Source organism: Protopterus annectens, chromosome 4.part0 (genome assembly GCF_019279795.1).
Source record: "Protopterus annectens isolate FY-2018-M chromosome 4.part0, PAN1.0, whole genome shotgun sequence".
Taxonomy (NCBI): Eukaryota; Metazoa; Chordata; order Ceratodontiformes; family Protopteridae; genus Protopterus; species Protopterus annectens.
In genome coordinates, this window is record NC_056733.1 from 833285046 (window position 1) to 833309529 (window position 24484).

General features: G+C 37.5%; 1 protein-coding gene across 1 annotated transcript in view; it reads right to left on the reverse strand.

Annotated features, from left to right (window-relative positions):
- Positions 1–1629: 1629 nt before the first annotated feature.
- UFD1 (ubiquitin recognition factor in ER associated degradation 1) overlaps positions 1630–24484 on the reverse strand; it is a 145685-nt gene continuing 122830 nt past the window's right edge. Inside the window, exons 7-10 of the mRNA XM_044068779.1 lie at positions 12147–12215; positions 8996–9061; positions 5010–5057; positions 1630–1738 (exon numbers count right to left, since the gene is read on the reverse strand). Coding sequence (XP_043924714.1) covers positions 1646–1738; positions 5010–5057; positions 8996–9061; positions 12147–12215 — 276 coding nt within the window. The 3' untranslated portion in view covers positions 1630–1645. The remainder of the gene's footprint in view (positions 1739–5009; positions 5058–8995; positions 9062–12146; positions 12216–24484) is intronic.

The following is a 24484-nucleotide window of genomic DNA, read 5'->3' on the forward strand; positions in this document are numbered from 1 at the left end:
CTATGGGCTCCACAGCAAGAAAGACTGATGTAATGGCGTCGGCTGCTTTACTTTATACTACTGACTAGCTGACGTCAGTCCTGAAGCGACAGCAACCGACGCAGAAATACTAAGCCTCTGCTATTTGGGCCGGCTGAGGGCTACCCTGGCAGGGATAACCCAAATGAGATGACTGCGACAGTGAAACATGAAGAACATCTGGACATCTCCTTTCTACTAGTACTGTTTCAAAGGCCTTCTTTTGTTTAAATTGCTTTGTTCAGGATAGTTTCCTGTACAAGAGTCACTGTTTCATTGCAAAGTCATATTTTGGATATGGAGACTGGAATAATTATTTTAATGTTTGTAAGGGTTTGCAGTTTCCTCCAGTCTTCTAAAACACTGCTCAAGATAGGGGCTCAAACAAAAGGTTTTTATTTAAGTGCATGTCCTCTGACACCTGGTAAAGTCTGGATTCTCAACCATGTATGTCTCATAATAACTATGTCTAAGGCTGGTGTACCAACATTAACAGAATCAGAGCCACATGACTGTATGCTTAATTTTACTGCAGAGTGGGAAAGAATCAGTCTCTGTTCCAGACCTGCATCTTATATTTTCGCTATGATGCCCTACATCTGTCTTAAAAATACCCTCCTGATATTATATACCTCAATGTAGATTAAATACAACCCTTCTTCCCACATCTCTCTTTAGTTATACCTTTTCTTGTTACAGTGAAGAGAGGTAATAGCCAGCTCCAGGTTTGAACTTCTAGCAACATCTATAAAATAATTAATGGGATTGCAACAGGATTCTTGTACAGGTACACAATTCCTTCCTCCATTATGCAGAATATGGCTTACCTATGCAGATGCTGAGAATGCAGTAGCAAGCATCTGCAATGCAAAAGACTGTGCTGTGACTTCTCATGTGGGAAGTGTAGCCTATATATTAGGATATGTGGAAGCTGATCGCTGCAAACCTAGTTCCAGAGAAGCACATCAAAGGCATCTTCAAATGTTTGAAAAAACTGGAGAGGTTGAATTTTTGTCTGGGCTCTTCATTATAGCACAATCCTATGTACAAGTTTATAGGTTCATAGGTAAGTACTAGGCTAGCTGCCCTTCTGGGCCATTTTAAGCCTAGCCAATTTCCCTTTTCCAAGCTGAGAATCAAACCATGTACTTTGTGTCTGTGAGTTAAACACCTCAACCATTATACCAATCCCTCAACATGTACATATACACGACAGTTAACTGTTCTGTCTCCATTTAAAATATTCTTGCATCACACTTACTACCTCTGTAAAAGAGATGACCTAAAGAGAACCAGTAGGAAGTGATTCTTCATTAGTTTTGTATGTGGAGAATATAAAGCTGCCTAGAACATCCAGGAACTGGATTCTTATCTTTTCTGATGTCAGAGCTACTGAACGGTCCAAAGGAGAAACAGTACCAGAAGCAAAAGGTTCTACAAGCATGATACCTGTATCTGCAATAGTGGCTTAAAAGTTTTGAAAATAAAATACAAGCTGGGTACATACAACTTCATCACCGAAAAGCTATCACTACAGGCTGCAGGTTTTGTCATTACAGTACTGTAAGATCTTGGGTCACTGTTGTACATTGCAGTCATTTTCAATGAGCCCCTCCCTTAAAATAAATCACCTTTTCATATCCTCTGGTTTAAGTGGGGCAGGGCTTGGTTCAATTCCTTTCTTTTTTCCATCTAATCTGTTTCCAGATCCTGAAAATGCCTACAAAAAAGTACAAAAAGCAATTCAGTGCAGTATTATATCTTTCATGCTAATCTTAGAATGCAGAGGAACATTTTAGGATGAACTATGTCATGGCAAAACTGAATTAATAAGTAAATCTAAGCAATACAAAAAAATACTACAGACACCAAGAACTAAATTAATTATTTCTTGCTGAAGCACAGAAGACTACATCACACAATAAGCATAGGCAAAATGAAAATGCATCAAAATACAACATATTCAAAGCCACATATTATAACATACAAAACAAATGCACATTTCTTTGCCTTGGTTATGAACTTTGACTTTGAAGCTCCACTAAGATCTGTCAGACAAGCTCATCTTCTCTAGTGGATTGGGAGTACCTGGTAATTAAATGACCTGTTGGCATATACACAATAAGGACTACAGGAATTAAGCCAATATCTGCCAATACATTCATTTCCTTGATCTTCACAATGCACTCTATTCATTCAGGTGAAAAGGCAACTGGTTCTAATAGGTTCATAGGTAGGTACTAGGCTATCAGCCCTAGGGCCTATAAAAGCCCAGCTAAAAAGGTACCCTGGCTTTTGCCACCAAAGAAAATTATTTTCCTGTACCACTGTCGAGCAGAGCCACAGAAGTGATCCCCGGGGTGAATTTCCTATTTCCCATCCAATCATCAGGATTTTTCTTGAAGAGTGCTAATGAGGAGCTTTGTTTGATATAGACAGGTAGTTTATTTCAGAGTATGGGAAGTCTCTGGGACAGGAATCTATCCCTCCAGCATGTTCTGTTTATTGTGACCAGGTTTAGGTCCCTAGAGCGTGTAGCTCGGAGGGATTGGGACTTCTTTAAGTGGAGCATGTCCAACAGCTCTGGGTTTGACATAGCTTTGTATATTAGGCAGAGATCACCTTTGAGTAGGCAATATGTGATGGAGTAAAGCTGGAGTTTTTTTAAACTGTCTGCATAGGGCATCTGTTTGAGGCCAGTAATCCTCTTTGTGAGGTATTTCTGCAGCCTTTCCAGTTGTTGTAGATGTCTTGTGAGGTACATGCCAAAAGGGGCGTTGTACTCTATAATGGGGGTCTAATGAGTGCTGAGTAGAGGGGAACAATGACCTCTTTTTTTCTGGATGAGAAACTTTTTGTGATGAGGTGTGCCACGTAGAAGGATTTCCTGACTACTGTGGCGATGTGATTATCAAAGGAGAGACTACTGTCCACCTGTGTCCCAAGGTCTCTTATCACACTTTCGGTGTTAAGTATACTACCGCCTATGTTGTAGTTCATGGGTAGAGAGTTTTTACCAAAGGGTATGACAATGCACTTTTTGGCACTGAGCTTGAGGCCATGGCTTTGACACCAGGCATCTGTCTCAGTGAGGCCCTTTTGTAGGATGTCCACATCATTAGGAGTTTCGATTATGGCTCCTAGATTGCAGTCATCTGCGAACTTCATTAGCTAAAGACCTTCTGTGTTAGCCTGTACTTCAGAGAAATAGATACCAAACAGGAGGGGACCCAGGACTGAACCCTGTGGTACTCCACTTGTCACTGGTCTGAAGTTGGATTTGGATTCTGCTACTTTCACAGTGAGAGTTCTGTCAGCGAGACAGTTGGCAACCCATCTTGTGACATAAGCATTTATACCTAGTTTAGTGAGTTTATCTATAATTCCAGAGTGGAAGCTGCGGTGGTACAGCAGTTGCGTTGTTGCCTCACAGCAAGAGGTTCTCCCATTCGATTCTCAGCTAGTGTGCGGGGAAGTGCCTTCTGTGTGGAGTCTGCATGTCCTCCCCGCGGTCGAGTTGCCTCTGAACGACATGCGTAAATGGGCGTGCCTTCGCTGAAGTTTGGGCGTCTGGCTGGCAACTCGGCACCATAAAAATCTACTGCCAATCATTAGCGGACCGGAGTTCCACTGTGGCAACCCCTTACCGGGAAAAAGCCGATAAGACAAACATCTATAATTCCAGAGTGGGGGATGGTGTCGAAAGCCTTAGCAAGATCTAGATAGGCTGTGTGAACCACCTTACCCTCGTCTACGACTTTGGTGACTGCTTCAAAGAAGTCTATCAGGTTTAGGAGACATGATCTGCCTTTTACAAACCCGAACTGGGTGAGGTCCAGAGTTTGGAGATTACCATTGTCTTTGTTTATAAGTTCCATTATGATACATTCCATGGCCTTGCAGACCAGGCTCGTCAGGCTAATGGGGCGGTAGTTCCCAGGGTCCGTGGTGGCTCCTCCCTTGTGGAGTGGTATAACCATTGCTGTGCGCCATTCAGCGGCCACAAAGTCCGAGGTGAGGCTATTACTGAACATGGTACTTAGGTGGGGTGCCAGTTCGTTCTGTAGTTCGTGTAGAACGCAGCCTGGGATGTTGTCTGGTCCCATGGATGCTGTGTTCTTGGCTTTGGAGTGTGTGGTTTTTACCTGTGCAGCCATGATTACAGGAACTTTGCTTTCTTCCGGTATAGAGATGGGCTCTTTAGGGGGTGAGAGGGGGGTAAAGTGCTAACAAAGCAAACCAGAACAGGAAGCACCAAGTGTGCACAAAGACATTTCCTAAAAGAGATGTTGGGCAAGTGCTCAGTAGTTGTAAGATGCTTGGTGTCAGCATTCAGCTGTAGAAGATATCCACTCTCTATCCAAATGCTGAGCCGATCTTCCAGAGAAGGACAATATCAAATTAAAGTTAAAGAAAAGGTTGTTAAAGCATATTATACAACTTCTTGCTGGTATAGGTCATTAACTTCCTCTACCACACTGCAGACACTCGGCAAAGTAATCAGCCATCAATAGCAGAAGGACTTGTTCTTCAGTGTCTAGCTGTCTCTTTTTAAGGTCAGAAGAGTCCTGATTTGGTGTTACGAGATCAATCTTTATCACAGTGTGCAACAGAACATGACAAGAGTATTAAAAAATGAGACTAAATGGGGAAGCAATGCTTCGTAAATTAATGGGGAAGCCCACTAGGTTCAAAGGAAGAGGGGGTAAAATGGGTCACTGACACTAGCTATCAGCAGCAGCTATGTAAATGGTTTCAGAACAACCCTTTTAATGTTAAAATACTTCACACCCTTTTCAGAAAAAGTGCTGCAGTTTAGTAAATCTGCAGTGTGAGGCTGTTTAAGCTTGAAGTTACAGGGGGAGGGCTCCCTTTCATTTGCGAAAATAATGTGCAACTTTTGATCTTCTTATTTCTATCAAACTACCAGCGAAGAGAAAATGATTAATATCTCATTATAACCACCTTAAAAAGGAAAATATTCTACCTACCCGAAATCCTTTATCAGGTACATAATCACTGTGATCTGTTTCCAACTCCTGTTTTTGTAAAAGAAAAAAGTTTCATTAACTCAGTCATATTTTTTTCTTTAGAACAGCTTTAGTGCAATACATAGTTAGCACACAGCGCAAAAGCCCTAAACATTTCATTTCAGGATAAAGACCTTACAAAACTTAAGGCACAGAGACAGACAGACAAGCAAACAGTTGATACAGCAACTGTCAAGATGCCTGAAACAGTATCTGAAAAGTTGCTCCTGTGTAGGAGAGAAGATACACAGGTCAAGTCACCTACTCACTTGAAATAATGGTAGTTGCTGCAATTTCACAATTTCCAACATGTTCACAAATTCTTATGAAACAAACCCAAAAGATGGACAGCAGAAAAGTTGCATGTCTGGTAAGATAAGGTACTTGGGGACATGACAAAGTTGACTATTGAAGAGTAAAAAGAAAATTAACTTTAAAGAGAGACTGCAACAACTGGTTCCTGAACTCCGATATGGACAATTTTTTAATATGCAGTGAAACACAATGGATGTGCTACTTGTTTTTACAACATGCATGGAGACCACAATAACCTAGCAAATGGAGTCTGTATGTGCTGGGAAAGAAACATTCATGTTCTGCAGCACACTTACACAAGTTCATTATAACAGAAAAAATTATTATTCTGCTCATCCTCTTCTAATGTAATTCATTTCATCTCTTTTATAGTGTTACTTTTTCCTACATCATTCTAATCCACTAAAAATGGATGTGATGACTGTTGTGCTGCTCATTTAGGTCAGACAAAGGATGAAAAAGTAGCCGGAGTCACTATTTTAACATTACTTCCTGAAATACACACCATTTCTCCCAAAGCAACAACTTACATGTATATTTCTTAGTGGCAGATCTTAAAACTTATTTGATCCATAACCTTTCTAATTACATTTGACACTTTCTCCATTTTTCTGTAATGGGCTAATCTACAGTTTCACAGGTTAAAATGGGGAGAGAATTCTTTGTACATTACCACTGACTTTGTTCCCATCACTGCGAGTGTGAATGACGCACTGTATTCTAGGGTTGTTTTTATTTTAATGAATATACCATGCCACACTGCCTTCCGCACACTATGTATCCTGGATCCTACTGACTGGAGCGTATTTTCTGAACTTCACCATAAGCAGGTAAGCTGGCATTTGATGTTCACTACTGCCTGCCAGGGTACTGCTAATAGCACCCAGGCTTGCTATATAAACCTGGGACGCTGGCAGCATCTTCAGGTCTAAGGCCACTTTATAACAAATGCTAATTGTCTTCCTGCGACCAGCGTTTGTCCCACATGGGAACATGTGGGTTAAATGGTCCCAGGAGGGCCGATGGCGGGCAGCCAGCAGATAAATACAAATACACATTAATTTATTTATTTTGTAACAAGCAGATACCAAAAGTAAACTCACATGCACAGAAATTGAGGTACTCGGAAGAGACAAGTGGCAGACCAACAAGTAATCAGGGATTACTAAAATCTTTACAGTAAGAAAGGGTAATGGAAAATGTTTCACTGCAAACAGCTTTGACAGTATTAGATGTTAAGCCATTTGAGGCAAGGGCAACATATAGCGCTCGACTGTAAATAGGCTAACTACGTGTTTATTCAAGACAACCTCAACTTGTGCTGTGGTTAAGTTTAGAAAAAAAAGTGGGAAAAGTTGCCTTCAGATGTTTATATCTTAAAGAACACAAAAACATACAAGAGTAATATTTTACATGGGATGGAATCGCTGTCCCCGCCCCCCCATCATACTTCAAGGAGGTGAAGTGCAAAAGTAGGCAACCAAACTATACATTCACCCAATAAATAAGGCCACAAGCTCTCAGCAGTTTTAAAAAATATATATATGCTTTTTTAGATACCCTAAACAAATGCAGCTAGCTCAAAAGTAACCCAAGTTTACAAATTACAACAGTTTGGTACAGAAAGAGATTTACTAAAGTACTGCAAAACTCATAAAATAAAAGCTCTTCACAGTACAAACCCACCAGCATTCATCTGCGGTGCATCTCATACCACCACAGCCGCCTCGTAAGTGGCTGGATACGAGCAAACATAGAAAAATGTCCTGCACATGCTCAGAAAGCAGCTAGCTGAACAATCAGAAGAAGCCCGTGCTGTGTTTTCTTTTTTGATAGGCAGTAGGGCTTACAATACCAGACCTATGGCATATGTGATTAAAGACACAACAACAACTACGGCATGTGTGTTTAAAGTGCACAGCCCTGACAATGGATCAAGACTCTTATTTACAATTTCAGGAAGATTCTCGTCAAACTAATGCATAAATAGATTGGCGGTATTCAGCAACTGCTACTGAGTGACACACACATGCACCCCCCAAAAAAGACGGTTCTAACTCAGCCATAAGGCTCAACCAAAAAAAATGACACTTTTGAGGGAGTTTTTTTTGGGATGGTCTAAAGCCCCCAGTAAGTCAAGTGATGTTCCATGGTCTCCTGTCATGGTGTACTATAACTTTCATACAGTGTTTCTTCAGTCTGCAGCACAACAAATGAGAGACAACATGGACCAACACAGAACAATTTTAACCTCTAGCAGAAAGCATCTTTCATATTTTAAGGCAGCACTGCTTAAGTACTGATAATACACTGGAACTGTATGATTCTCAATAGTCTAGTCAGCTTTGTCATTATGAGAAGTTACAGTACTTTAAATAAATTCACAGCTGATATAAAAAAAAACGCTCATTTATCTGTTATATACAACTTACAACCAGGAAAAGAAAAAAAAAAAAAAAAAAAGGCATGCTCCCAAAGCTGCTGCAGTCATTTTAAAATTATGCCGAGACAAATTTCACAGTCTTGGTTTACAAAGTATTCAGCAATTTAAACGAGGCTGGGCCTTAAAAAAAAAAAAAAAAAAAAAAAAAAAACAATAAAAGATGAGAGTTCACAGCCTCAACAAAGGTTAGAAAATTATCTTACAATCAAAATGGTGATTCTACTCAGCAACTTTGGCAGTGAAATAACAAATGTGCAACAGAGATTATCTTTTTTTTGCTCTTCTGTCAGACATAATCTGATGGCATCTATTCCTTTACCCATTTGTCACTCATTCACCCATTCATTCGGTCAAGGACAGACCAGGCATCCCTAGGTTATGCAAGAGACCTATGGCTCACTCGGGGCCAGGCATCCCTGGGTTAGGCAACAGACCTACAACTCACTTGGGGCCAGGCATCCCCTGGGTTAGGCAACAGACCTATGACTCACTCACTCTTTTTCTGAAGGCTATATACAGTGGGTTGCCTAAAACAGACAATTCTCCATGTTTATTCTCATACAATAATTTGTAATGCCAAACAGGTCTGTGTGGCCCTATGTCCAGAAGTAAAAGCAGACAGGCAGCTGTTTTGCAAAAGTAGATACCCAATATTTAAAAAAACAAACAAAAAAAAAAAACACTAATAGAATTAAAAAAAAAGCAGTTTCGTCCAAGATACATTTACATTTTTACAGATACAAGAGGTTAACAAAAACAGTTAACTCTGCATATAAAGGTGTTAATCATTGGTATTAAATAATATCTTCACCATCATTTCATTAAGTCAGCTTACAGCTGTTACTCTGAATTCATACCTAAAACATTTGTTTCAGTCTGAAAGTAAAGGCTATGTTGTCAAATGTATACTGTTTGCTTGACAAAGCAGTATACTGCTGTTCTGTACCAGCAGAAACATAGTGACTAGAGGTCTTGTTTGATTTAACAGTGTTTACAGAAACAAAAACCACAGGAAAGAACAAACGGATATGAGCATGCTACTCTGTCCAACATGCAAACAGCACTAAAATTACAAGCCAAACAAAATTTGTGAGCACTGAGTTAGTTTCAGTTTCTGATCCTATAGATAGAATGAAAACGAAAATGCAACATGCTTAAAGGTAGAAAGAAAAACAAATAAAAATCTTACTGATGAATCTTCAGAATGTGGGAGCCTCTCAGGTTCTTTATATCCAAGAGGAGCATCGAAATCTACCTAAAAATAACATTGAGCAAAAAAAAAAACTAGTACCAAACCTTAGTGGTGGGATTAAAAACTGCTCATCATGCAATACACAGAATACTTGCATATATTATTTACTCAGATATTCAAGATTGAAATCTTGTAAATCTCAGTGAGGGATTCAAAGAAAAAAAAATACATTCATGTTAGACAGATCACTGTATTTGAGGAAAGTTGTCTTTACAACTAACATTCATGCTTAAAGTCTCACTGTATGTGAGGAAAGTGTCCTTTACTTGCTCAATTAACAACTGCATAAGTGTCTGCTATAAGTTTTAATTATGTAACAGCTGAAAAAAGAAAACATTTGCCCAACTAATTTCTTCAGAATTGCTGAGCTATTTGGTGAGAAAGTACAGGAATATTTAAAACTTGTGATAATGACTGAAAAATACTACAGGGATACTGGAGTATGTGATCTTATCGACATTTGAGATAGCGGTTGTCTGCAATGCTGCAAGTGACTTGGAAGAATTACCTCAAGCTCATTTTACTGCAGTTAAAAACAGCAAAATTGCTGAAATTTCTGGGAAGACTGAACAACAAAGAGGAAAAGTATACTGATTAGGTTTCTAAAGAAGCTGCAGCCATAATTTCTATGAAACAGATTAAGGTAGTATGGCAACACCTTACAACAGGGTTTGATATGCAGTTGTTTACAGCAGAAGACAGACTAACTGAGATGATTAAATCTTAAAGCATGTGGAAGTTATGGCAATACTGGAAAGGGCAGAAGGCATGAACCAAAGGATGTACATGAAAGTTTAGATGGCAACCTGGACTGTTTTTTATCATTCAAATTGTGAAAACTTGTTGGCTTCTACCACTGGCAACATATATAGAACACCTAGGCACCCTAGAACAGCAGAGGCTCAAGCTAAGAACTGGATATTCAAAGAGCGAGTGTTAACTCAGTTGTGAAGAATTGGTAAGGTCAGTTTGGTGACTGGAGAAACTTCATTTGATCATGATTTTTCTCAGCAAATATCGTGGTGAGCACAAGCTTTTGATGTGACAAAGGAATACCTCCTAAAAAACCTAGCATATAACCTGCTGTACCCTAACATCTAGAAGGTCTTTTTCTTTGACATAAAGAGACTGGGGAGTTCACTGAAGGCACTCTCGGTTTTGGGGTTCCATAATGGAAGGGTGAAATGGAATTTCCTTTAACAGAAGAGTCAAGGACTCTATGAAGAATTCACAATAATTTACAGGTAATGATGAATAGTTATTACAAACATTAGGGAAGAACTCCCCAAGGCATTTACTTTCACTTGTGAAACCATGCAGTGGCAAGAGACTATGCTGGTTGAGGATTGTTCATACATATGGACAGACTAGCTAATACCACAAATACTGCAAATGAAATGTTTATATGTATGCTACTGATCTTCCAAGTGCTTTTTGACTTGGGTATGACGTTTGTGTAAGAAATGGCAAATTGACACTGTACAAACTACTGACTTAGTAAGCAAGAATTACTAATCATGCCTGACAAAGACCAATACAAACAGCCCTGACACAGTGATCATATCTCTCTTACATTTAAATGACTGACTACTGAATCCTGGCATTAGACTCTGAAAGATGCTATGTTATAAATTCACTTCCATAACTGTTACTGGGGATTTTAGAATTGTTTTTGCCACATTAGTCTAGCTGATATCAAGCAAGATGTAGAGTTGTGTCCAACTCTGGAAAGGGAATACACATGCTTCTTAAATTTGTGAACTGACATTGTTGCATTGTGGATGGTTTGTATTTTTATTTTTTTTGATCATTCTAAAGGCTTTAAGAGATGCACCCTATAAAACTACAGCTAAAAGTGTTACTAGCTGCATTTGGCAGTTAGCTGGTCACATACTGGGTTACCCAGAGTTACAGGACTACTGCATTACAGGTTGGGTAAGCAACCTGACAATACTTAAGTGCTCTGCTGTACCAGGGTGAAGAAGACAAAGATACTGGTCTGCACTCGGCTGGCTGGCATGTGCTCAAATGATTGTAACTGAGCTCAAAATATCTTATGATATACTGCATGCTAGTTCAGCGACTTAAAAAAGTATGGATAACGCTGAATCCTTTATTCCCCCTCTAGCATACTGCTTACGTGAGTTTTGATAGGATATAGAAGACTGACTAGCTCAGAAAGCCATAAAATTATATTGGAACTGGCTTTCTTGGTAATTGTAACTGATTTTATGGAATTTACAAATGAGCATTAGGCCTCAGACTTCTAAGGGTTTGCTGGCTTTTTTCCTAGACAGACAGCCACCCTTTCTTGACCAGGGAATAAATGGGTCAGCTCCTGATTGTACAGGGCATTGACAGATGATATCACTTGGATGTGGTATGAAGTTATACAGCAGGTGACAGCTGTGAATTTCTTCAGTTGTACAATCTTTTTTGGTTTGTCAAAATTCAGTTTTAAAACAGTACTCAATGCGGTTTGACAGACTGCCAGTGAATCAAACTTGTAAACAGCTGTGGAATTTTTGTTAGTTACTTGCAGACTTACTTTTCTTTCCCAGTTAGTTGCAGCTGAACAGGAAAACTATCTATTCACAGAGAAATACTTTAAAGTTCTAATTTGTTGCATTAAAGTTTTCTTGGAGAGCAATACATAACATTAAAATATGAATGTGAAGGACTCTGAGAACATTACCTAAAATGATATAACGCTTTTAAAATGTTGACAAGTCTTGTAAAATGCACGATTTTAAAGCTTGAGTTGTTGGAGAGATGTCATAACCTAAGGTAACCCAAGTGCTAGGCTTAACAGGACAGCCAAGTGTATGAATGTAGGCTGGGTATGGTAGATATTGCTAAAGATGAGTATGTATTCAAGTAACAGTTAAAAAACATGATGGCTGCATATGCTTGAATTTGTGAATGGAGAGGTAAAGCAATGTTTTTTGTGTCAAAATCAGGCTGAGTTATGAATATTTTTTTTTTTTTTTTTTAGCTATGGCTCTTTGCAAGATCAAAATACATATGCATATAATTTCTATATTTGCTGAAAATTTAAATTTAATGGCGATATAAAAACATCACTTACATTCATATCACACTCTATAATGGAGACGGCCCTGTCTGGTTTTGTCTCCATCACACGAAGTTCATAAATCTAAAAAAAGAAAAGATACAGACAAAATATAATAAAATGTGACAAAGTTCATAAAAGTAAAATAAAAATAGACATGCATAGATTTAGTAAAATATGGAAACTTTCACAAAACAGATTCGCTTCATTGCTGCTGAAGAACCTAGCAGTGGATGTTATCAGCAAAAAGAGTAACAGACATCTAGTACAATCTTCTTAGGTAGGCAGCTTGGAAGTACAAAGATGAATCGAGACCTAAAAGGATTTGTATACTTGGGTTAAACAGACGATGCATAAGATTACCACCATGGACATCAGGGTGGACCCCTCAACCTTTGGGCTCTGCACCAGAAAAAGTACAGAGAATTACTACTGCAAGGAGTCAACATCAGAGTCAGGCACAAAGGAAGAGTCTTCAATCACTGACTGTTGAAATAAAATAACTGCTTCAACACACACACTGGCTAGATCGACAATACCTTTCTTAATCTAAAGCTCAACTAGATTTGAGGTGCAGATCTTATAACTGGACATATACAATGCTACTGGCTGCAAGATTTTCTCTTCAAAGCTGATGACTGAAAACCCATGTATGGGACAGAGACAAATCCTCCGTCTTGGCTGCTGGTGACCTGGGTTCAAGCTACAACTCTGGACTGTGAAATGGTTGGCAGAAAGGGAACAGATTTAAACTTCCAGAGGCAAGTTTTCCTGCCTTGGAAAGGGGCAGGGTTTATACTGCTGTACTGCTCCAAGTGCACAGTGGGAAAAGGCAGATGACTTGCACAGGTGGTACTGTAGCAACTGGTGTCTCCATAACCTCAAGTGATTACAGTCAGGCAAAGCAAAATGTAGCCCAACAAAAGGTTTACTAGGCTACTTACTGTAACACACATCTGTAAAGAGGCAAACTCTCTTGGCATACAGGGATAAAAGCCCTGACTACTGTCCAGATGACCTGAGCTTGGTAGTATGTCGCAGCTGGAATGGGAAGGATGGGTGTGCCTAGATTCAAGGAAGGGACCAAGACTGTCCAGTACCACAATCTCTCAGAGTAGTGGGCAGCAACACAAAGGGTGTGCTAGCTGCAGATGTTCAGCAACTAAGCCACAGACTTCATTATGAGCCTATTCGTTCCATCTTAGTTTTGTTACCTTTCACTTTAATACAACTGCATTCATATGCATTTTGTTTATTATCTGATGACTGACTGCGCTGCATTCTGGTTGCTTTGTAATAAAATATTTTGCAGACTACAGAAAACATGCTAACCTACGATAGAACTATTTCTCCTCCTCTAATACATCAGAAGGTGGGGTTCGATGGCATGAAAAAATAAAAATCAGGAAATAACTGGACAGTTGCTCAGCATACACTAAACAGCAACACTAATTTATTAAACTTAATAAATACAGATCCACTGAAGTAACTAAAGTAAAAACTAAACACTGCAGAAGAAAGCCCATTTTACAAGAAGAGGGCATAATTATAGCAAGAAGAAATGGTAAAAACACTTTACACGATCTTTAAGTGACACCTAGTGAAATCACTACTTCTATTTCATGATTAAAGTGCTTAAATGGGTACTTCATAAAACCACAAACACAAGAGTGTATGATGACAATAAAGACTGTAAACTAAAAAAAGTGAAACAAGTTTGCAAAAGGACAATTCACACAGAGAAAATGAAAACAAAACCATTTACAAAAGCAACAAGTAACATTCAGCAGGAAAAACACAGTGTAACAAACAGAATACTTCCTGCTGCAAGAGATTAAGCTTACTAAAACTATCAAATACCACTTGTATCCAATTGACAGTTTTTTATCCATACCGAGATTTGCTATGAGTGATAAGTCAACTGATTCATAATACAGGAAGTCGATTACTCTAAGGTTTATAACAAGGTTCACACAACATTCACCATTGCCACCTACAACAAACCTGTGCAAAAGACTTGAATAAAACTATACTCTTAAAACTGGCAAATGCAGGTAATGTTGCACCTGTGGAGCACGTGTGTGTGAATGATCAGAACAAATGTGCACACGCAACATTGAGTTTTTTCAGTGCATTTTCAAGGAATTGTTAGTTTTAAGGGAAGAAAAGCTTACTGCTGCTCATGCTAAGTCTGTTTTATATGTGCAACTGTTTTGTTTAGGCAATGGGCGTCACTGTGCTACAGAATTTGAAAGCAGTGTGTTAGTAGCACAGCAGTTAGTATTCTTGCTTTTGATGCAGAAGGCTGTAGATTCTACTCACACACCCTGTAGACAGACTGCTGACACTGTATTGTACTTTATGGGGGTGGAAGGGTGGAGGTAGGAATTTTTATTTTAATACAACATATACAATTTATTCTTCAAGAGCAGCAGGCACTGAATTTGTAGATGAAACAATTAAATATACAGTTGTTAGCTGGCAGCACCCTCTTCATTAGTTACAGATCTCTAATATGGAATTATTCAGATGACTTCTGCAGAGATTGTGTATATTTGACTGATATTGGTGGACTGTAATGACAGAAGTTTAAGTGGTCTTTTAAGGTTGGAATGTTCTAAAATGAGCAGTTTTGTGATTATTGGTTCATACAATTTTTTTCATTGCTTACTGGAAAAACTTTCAAAACTACAACTTTATAACACAGTCTAACAAGTACTACTGTATTATACACGAAATATAATTTAATACAATCACGAAAGAGAATCAAAGAACACATGCATGTATACATGGCCCTAAAATGTGTGCAAGGTGCCTACGGTTTGAAAACAGGACAAAGGTAAACTTAATCTGCCACTGGCCAGATGCATATTCTTTTAATGTGGGTTTCAATGTTGTTTCAATGGATATGAGTTTCAAGGGCAAAGAAGTTTACTGTTTATGCTAAGTGTTTTCATTGTGATACTTCATTCTTCGTTTAGAAAATGTCTACCAGTTTGCACTGTAAACTTTTTTTTTTTTCCATAATAAATCTTTGTTATATACTTTTCATACAAAATTATAAAATACAAACTACTAACTAACACTGTAACAATCACACCAAACAATATACAATATTTACAAGAATGCTTCCATATAAGACATTAGAAATATAAGAAAAACACAGGAATAATTAGTAAGTTTCCAATATTGAACAGTTTGATTAGACATTTCTCTCCAAATATAGCCATGATTATTACTATCTTCAATTCAAACATTTTATGCTAATATAATATTAAATATCTGTTCCCAAATTTTCGGATTATTGATACCCTTACTATGTGAATTTAAAAGTAGTTTATGAGCTAGTATATGTTTTGTCGGCAACACGCTGAAATTTTGCCATGATGTTTTAGTTGGGTCTAGCCAATTTGAAGCTATATAAAGCTTCATTAGTGAGAAAATATTAATATGAACTATACTCTGATCTGGTAAGTTCCTTCGGGGGAATATGCAAAATCATAAATTTCCAAGACAGTGTTGTACTTTGGTAGCCCACTTTCTGAAGTTGAATTTTAAGGGAATTCCACAGTTTGTATACACACTTACAGCTCTAGAACATATGAAGAAGATCAGCCGGTTGAGTTTTGCAGTATGGACATGTTGCAGAGTTTTTAGAATTAAATTTATGCAGGGCAAGGCGTGTATAATATGCATTATTCCAAATCATCAGCTGTGTATATAACAGTTTTTGAAGAGAAGTTGATTTAATAGTCAATTCAATTGCCTTTAACATATTACTTTTATCTGTCAATAATATTTTCTCTTCCCAATAATTTGATAACAAAACTTTACCTTGAAATTTAAGTTCTTTAATTAATTTATTCGTAGCTGTTATACATTTAATATCCTGTTGGAGAGCTTGCCACACCTCAGAGCATTTATTTATAGTCTCTTCATCCAGTTTAAAGTTTTGTAGGTAACTTATAGTAAATTCTCTAATTTGTCTAAGAATAATCAGGTAATTTTTAGGTAAATCGAATTCTTGTCTTATTTGGTTGGGCGATCGATCCAGATGTTTATATATATCGATCATAGTTAAATTCACAATTAATGGAAACTTCTTTAGATCAATTAATTGGTCGTTCAGCTTTACATTTGGGTTCCTGTGAAAGGGCTGAAAGACCATCATATGCTGAAGTAAATCCAATGATTGAAATAGACTCTGTAAAGATAATATTTCAGTTTTAATGTGTTCCACAATCCCATATACCTTCAGAATATCTTTACTTGGAAAGGGCATTTCTTTAGGATTAATGTTCAACTTTAAAATATATTGATAGTTCAGGGTTAGCCAAGTTGGTGTCCACTTAGTACTAGTTATCTCATGATCGGCCATTCTTAAAATCCTATTAGAATTCACAATCAGATAATACGTTTCAAAATTAGGCAACTCCAGACCTCCTTTACTTTTTGGGGTCATTAATTTGTCATAAGATACCCTAGTTTTCTTTGGCTCCCAAATAAATTTAGCCAAATCTTTATGAATTTGTTTAAAAAATGTTCTTGAAAGAGATAAATGGGCTGACCTAAAAATATACAGTAACCGTGGCAATACATTCATTTTTATAATAGAAACTTTTGCTAATACTGGCAAGTGCAAATTTTTCCATCTCACAAAATCAGAAACTATTTGTTCCCAAACTATTTTAATGTTATTATTATAGAAATCTTTATTATCTGTGGAAAACACAACACCAAGGTATTTAATATTATCTTTGAATGTTACCTGCCCCACTAAAGGTAATAATGAGAAAGGTTTAGGTGTCTTTAAAGGAAATATATTGGTTTTCCCCAAATTAATTTTATAGTTAGAAACCTCTGAAAAATCATTAACTGCTTTCAATATCTTCTCAGTGTCTGATATTGGAGATGCACAATAAATATTCAGATCAGCAAAAGCTGCCATTAGTTTATTTCCATACATTATTGGGACATTATGATAAACCTTCTGCTTAACATACAAGAACAAGGGTTCAAGATAAATATTAAATAATAAAGGGGACAAAGGACAACCCTGTCTCGTTCCCGACCTAATCTGTATTCTTTTGGAAAAACTTCTGTTAATATACAGTGTAGTATAAGGATTACTATATAAAATTTGTAAGATTTGAACAAATTCCATGGATATATTAAAATAAGGTAAGAGATAAAACAGAAAATTTGTGTCTACCCTATCAAAGGCCTTCTGTGCATCTATTATGAGAGCATATATATTCAGATTATTTTGCTTTGCATGCACTATCATGGTATGTACTGTAAACTTTTATTTAAAAGTTTTAAATTAAATTAAAAATATCTGCAAGCATTGTAGCAGTAAAGAAAAAAAATAGTATGGACATTTGACAGGTTTAAAAGGTGTGGTAACTGAGGAGACGTAATAAGACACTATAATGGCTGGGGGGGGGAGGGCGTGCGCGAGATCTATTACTCTGCCTAGGACCCCCATTTGATTATGAGCCAAATCTGTATACAAAACTTAGACAGCAAGTAAAGGCATGCTGTCTGAGGCCATTAGCAGCTGCAGACCTCTTAGAACTACCACAAGAGTGGGAGGCACTCCCATGGGGAGAACAGGTCATCCCACTGGAACTGGAAGCTGACCTGCTCCCTACCATCAATCACCATATGGGAAATGAATGTTCTCATGATGCACCCTGGGCAGGAACAAATTAGTCACTGGACTCCTGCCTCCTGCCCCCCCAAGCAGAGAAAATGGATCAGCTTTGTAATGGTAGCATACCATCAAGCAAGTCCAGTAGGGAATAAAAAATACAAATGAAGACTAGAAACCAAGGCGATTATCTTGAAGGAAAAAGCCAAATTAATAATCAATGTGTGATGTTTGGGGTACGGTGCAAATGCCTGATCAAACATTTGAAGCACTGGCTCTAAAAACAAAAACCTTGATGCAATCTTTGTGTAAACTGCTTACTTATTGTGGTTGATGTGTAAAACCAAAGGGTCAGAAGGAGCTTATGCATGTGAATACAAGAGTAAGAAATGCAACATTCAATTTCAGATAGCTGACACTACATATGTTCTTTTATATTATACTAATAGGTTACTCTAACGTGTTAGAGACTTGGCATGTTGAAAATAATTCACACTGTGGATCTGAAAATATTTAAACAGGATTTGGCTGTTTACCAATAGTTTACTATGCTTAAGACAGGTCCTACAAGGAAGCCTGCTCTGCCTCATCAAGCAAATTTCCAATATCTTTCCTGGCTACCCCACAAACCTGTGTGTAGACATCAACCGTGATTCAGAAACAAATACTGCCTACAAGGCGGTAACAGAATGGATACTGAAGAGTGTCTAGACAAAATTTGTACTTTTACAGATCCCCAAGACTATAAAGCCATACACAGACATTATCCACTGTACCACAGAGGTAGTAATGTCATGAAAAGCAAATTATATTTCGGTGCTTGATGCAAATCAAAGATTTTGGTAAACAAGCCTAGTTTGGAAATTTCCACACTGTACACTTGTAATTTGCCTGTGAAAAGTGCCAATTTGGTATTTTGTTAGTACCTAAAATGTTACAGACAACTGGTGACACAGTTAATCACACGGCTTGATGGTATGCATTACTAATATCACTGATGGGCAAATAGTAGCTCAACGATGCGATTTTGATTTACTTACTTGTAAAGGAGGACAAAAAATAACCTCAAGAAGGACAAGGTAAGTGTAAAATCATAGTAACACAGCTGATGTACAGTAGGCCAAGCATAACTGGAAAGCTTGAAACCAAACACTAACCAAATAAGAGTCACAATTAAAATGCTTCACCTCAGGTGCAAACAAGCTCTTGAAATTTCTGAAAGATCTAGCATGTTAAATTTCTTCCAAACCAGTTAAATGTGAATTTGTCAATATCTACCTTACTGGAATGCGACATGGAATATTACTGGCAAAGAGCAAGAAAATAACTCAAATGCTTATGTGCCCACACTGAAGCAAGTTGAAGTTAATAAACAAAGCACATTACAAGTAGGTGCTAGTCAAATGGTACTGGTGTAGTGATTCTGCAAGAAGAAAAATCAAACAAACACTTAGGGGTAAAGAACATTTACAGAATGCCAGAAGATTCATGTAGAAACAAAGTCACCTTCCACAGTACATGAATGTGAAAGTTCCCATGAACACATTTACGGAAAATCAGTGCTGGCAGACACAGACCATAACCATTGCGCTGCATATTTAAATACCCTTGAAAAGGAAAGGCCAAGTTTGCAAAGAATATTAAGAATGCAGAAGTCTGACACCTGCATGTGAAGTATAAGCCAGGCAATATGCTGAACCACTCATGTCTGACACAGTAACAGCAGGATCTGACTGGGGAGAAACTAAATACACAGAATCATTTCATAGATGCCAACTGAAACGGCTGACCAAACCAGTTAAACTTGCAGAGTTTGGATATTCTTCTTCTGAATGTCCAAGCTGCACTAACACAAATGAGAATTATTCACACAATATAAAATGTCATAAAAAGTACTAGCCATAGTCAGAAAGCCAAAACGCTGTCACAAAGCATAGAGAAAACATGCTGGAAAAAAATAAATAAAGTCTTCCTCAGAAGAGATACTGTAGTAAAGTACCCTGAGGAACTAGATACAGATTTAATATTTCCCTTCTCTCTGAAAAGATAATACACAGATTAACAGTTTGCATTGAAGTATAGCACGTAATATGCCATATTCCCCTCATTAAGATCTATTAGAAGCCCAAAGCTGAAAGCCCCCTTCGAAGTAAGGGAGTCTGCCTGCTGTCTTTATAAAACAAGTGAAGTGGTAGAAGAGGTAGAGCTTTATGAGGCACTTATACAAAATCTTCCACATAGGAGGAAAATACTCCACTCGCTTTGGCAAACTGATCTCAGCAGAGTTAACCTTTAAGATTCTCCCTCCTGATCTAAAAATGGAGGCCTTTTACTTTGCTTTACCAAACGTGATGCATCTGCTACATTATAAACACACTTCTTGCCTTTCTACAGTCATCCCATATTGTATTTTCTTAGGAGGACAAGCATCACTTAAGAGTTGTATACCTTGCAATAATAACAAACTTAAATGTCCATAGAATGAACTTTCCACTGCTACTGACAGATTAGAATCTTTGTTTCCTTTTAGACATAATGTACATTTTGGTAACGCTTTTGGAAATTTTTTCTGCAAAAATATACTATACCCACTAGTAACAAGCTGTGCTTTGGATATTATTCTTTTTTTTTTTTTTTTTTTTAGGATGCACCCCTACCTAGTAAACTTGCACTTCTGTCCAGCATTATAAACTTTAAAATCCTCATTTGTCACTGCTGTATTTTATTCAGATTTGCGGACTCAATAAAATGTCTTCACCAAGGAGTGCTATCCTCTCCAAATGGGAGTCTAAAGACTGTATCTTATCAATTTTTGATTCAGTGTGAATAACTTATATACATGACACATTAAACCCCCCTCCTGTGTTTGGTTTATTAACTACATGCAAAAATTCAAGTTACACTAATTTTTGTGTCTTCCAGTTGCTTTACCAGACCACCCTAGGGTCTTCAGCTGTATGTTGTACCCTTTCCCCTCTGTCTAGAAATCATATGGTTTATTTATTTACTTTGAGACAAAGGTTACCTAGTCAGTGCAGCACCAATGGCTGCTTTACACCATCTATACCACATTCTTTCTTTTTCCAGAATTCTTCATCTGGTCTTCATTTCCATTTTCTGAGATATTTTGTACTCTCCCCTCATCATTGCCATTTTCATTGATATAAAGTTCCTCCATTTCTACCCTGACTTCACAAAGCCTGGAATAAACACACCCTTACACAAATTCTGCCATGCCTCCAATACCACAGCTCCATCCTGGACAATGATGACCAAGTCCTTCTGAAGTGGTTTACATGGTGCTCTCTGAAGTCTGTCCAAACATTTGGTCTAAACAAATGCTCTCCTTAAAGCATGTAATACTGAATTATGCTCTCTTACTACCTTGCTCCTTGTGGACCACTTTAGAGTAGAATAAATATCAATAACAGAAGGAAGGGCGATTTGTATTCTAACTAAACAAGAGGTTATAGACTACAGCCAAAGACAGCTTGCACAGTATTTTTGCTATCAGACCCAACCTAATGACATTTCCCAGTTGCATCCACTACTAGGTTTTCTTTTAGCATTACTTCTGCTAGTGTCCAAATGAGTCTCTTTACAAGCTCATTATTTCAACAGCTGCATGCTACAGTGGTACACTTTTAATATTTAATTTCTCAGCCATATTACTATTTAGTGAATTTTCTATCACTGCCACTAATTAACTTCAAAATGGACCACGCCTGCATATTCAGTAATGAATATACTTTTCCCCTACAATTTCTATTGGCCCTTTTGTATTTAGAATGTTTCGGGCACTGAAGCATGTAACCTGATCAATGACATGAAGATACCATGTGCTAGTGCAGTGTTCAAGTTCATATAAGCCCAGAGCAACCAACACATAGGCTGGTACTAGGCTATCGGGCCTATACAAGCCTAGCCATAACAATTCTCTGGCTATTTCTTCCCACACTATTTACTCAGGGGGTCAGAGGCATGCTGACAATGGGCCTGTGCTTAGGTCTGCTATACTTCAGGCAGACCTCACAACTAAATATTTTTCACTAGACATACACTTAGGGTCCTTACTTCCTAAACCTGAAACCAGTTTCTCTAGTTTGCTCACAGAATTGCCCAAAATGGAATATGCAGCTTCTTTAAAACGGTTTGCTTCGCATCCCTGGTCATGTTCTCTTAAACTATGAGGACCTCACTCTCCTCAGTGACCGTCCTAAAAGATGCTCCAAGACACTGAATTGTTTTTAAGAAAATGTTTCAGCATTGTGTGTGAAACACAAAGTACAATAAAAGTTGAAATGTCCCTGCATTTTGAAGGAAAAAAAAAACATTATACTTGTATGGGAAAGTAAAAAGTAGAGTTCAAACAACAATGCAATGAAGTACAGAAATGCACATTTAGTATACACATTCTTTGCTGTAGGAAATGCAAAACGTAAAAGTACAATGACAGCAGCTCTGTAAAAAAATAGTTTGAATTCACTGAAATTGAATAAGAGATAGTAGCCTCCCTAGCAGCCTTAATACTTTAATGCATTTAATACAATAGTGTACAACTAGTTTTATTTAAAGATAGCCAGTGCACATTTTCTTAGGGCTAAAAGTTATTTTCTGAAAGCATATAAGCTGCTTTTCATATCTGTTAGGGGAACAGAGACAGGAAAAGAACATGCAACAACCAGTGCAAGTGGGAACACAAGGTACAGCACACGCATACCTTAATTTTAGGTTAGGTAATGCCTGTGGGTGCAGCTGCTGATATGGGGCAACTGTTCCTATCAGTAGGGTTAAACTTCCATTTTGAAGATGTACCTAGTTTTGTGCAATTGTTCTAAGTTAAAAGGGATGAAGGGTTTTTCAAAATTTATTTTTTGAGAGTTTTCATTAAAACAAAAAGTCGTGAAAAATGTGACATAGGGTTCAAATGGCGACGAGAAGAAACAATTAAGATCAGCTTGACAAACATTAAGTGTGTGCATATGACAAGTCTTGAACTACACACAAGAAATGGCAAGTATAACAGGTGGAAAAAATAGCTTTTAATCATACTGGTTATGCTATCCACATTACCTTGGAGCATAAATGGCCTTACAAGTACAAGCAAAAAGGAAAGAGTACTGAACTATATTAAGAAATGCAGGGTGCAAATAACAATGCTGCAGGACACACACTTGGAAAGAAATGAGTTTGTGAATTTGACAAAGAATTTCAGGATAGATATTCAGCATAATATCACGGACAAAGGGAAGTAATTATGCTAATTGCTGGAGGGGTCCTTATCGAGATAGAAGAGGAAAAGACAACAATGGTAAATTTGTGGTAGTAAGGGTTATTTGCAAAGGAGGTAGATTACACTGGTGTATATTTATAGACCTCCAAAAATGCTACTATGCAACTTAAGAAAATTTTGGGAGAAATAATCAACTTTCAGCAGGGAATATTACTTATAGGTGGGAACTGGAACTTGATTTGCTATAGTGAAGATGCATCAGGGGAAGTAGAAGGGAAAGTACAACTAAAAATGGCAGACTTCTGAAGAAATTTATAAAAATATTTGGTATGGAAGATATGAATTCAGTAGTAGGAACACTTAGAATTTACATATTCCCCAAAGTGCAATAACTGGACTAGACTAGATAGAAATTACATTTCACAGGAACATGTGTATTCAACTGAAAGCTTCAACACAAACATCTACTTCAGATCATGCACCAATACAAACCAAGTTAAAAATACAGGGTAACGAAGTAATAATGATATATTGGCACTTTCCCACCTAACTGTTAAAAAGCGAGGAATTTAAGGAATGGGCAGTGAGATTTATTCTAGAGTTGTAAAAGAAGATAGAAATATCTTCAGAAGTTATAGCTAGTGAGTGGGATAAAATGGAAACAAGGTAGAAATAAGAAAGAAACCGATCTGGTTAAGTAATAAGACTTACTAAGTGGAGCTTACAAAAGTTAAAATTTTGCAGAATAAGTTGAATCTCACAAAACAAGAAGAGGCACAAATGTGGAGTGCTAGACAGAAAATAAGGTAGCATCTGGATAGTATGCATGAGTTTAGAAAGTTTGCTGTTAAACAACTACTTTTATTATAAGAACCAGATCACAAAAAATTAGCACAACGACTTATGCAAAAGAAAGTAGAAAGAGTTGCTGACAAACTTACGAAGCTTATAGCAAGAGAAATAACCGGAGATCCTCCAGAGGTTTTAGCAATATTGTGGACATTTTATGAAAATTGGTGTAGAGCAATTAAATGTGGAAATTAAGAAAGACTACAAATGTAAATATTTAAGGAAGACTTAATTATACCAAGATTACGGGTAGATGAGGCTCAACAACCAATAGTTAAGATAAGGTGGGATGAGATAAAAGTGGTGATGTATAATCAATCTTCAGGAAAGTCTCCAGTAACGTATGGTATTCCTGTGGAATTTTCAAAGTTAGGAGGGAAGAAATTGATAAAGATCTGGAAGATTTGTAACAGTATTTTAAAAGGAGGGGAAGCATCAATATATTGGAATAAAGCTGCGGTTGATGTATTACCTAAGGATGGTAAAGACCCATCAAACCCAGCTTCATACAGACCCCATTTCAACTTTAAACCATGACTATAAATGATTTACATCTATAATAGTTAAAAGAATGATGTAAAGGCGTTGCCAAAATTGACAGACACGGATCAATGTGGT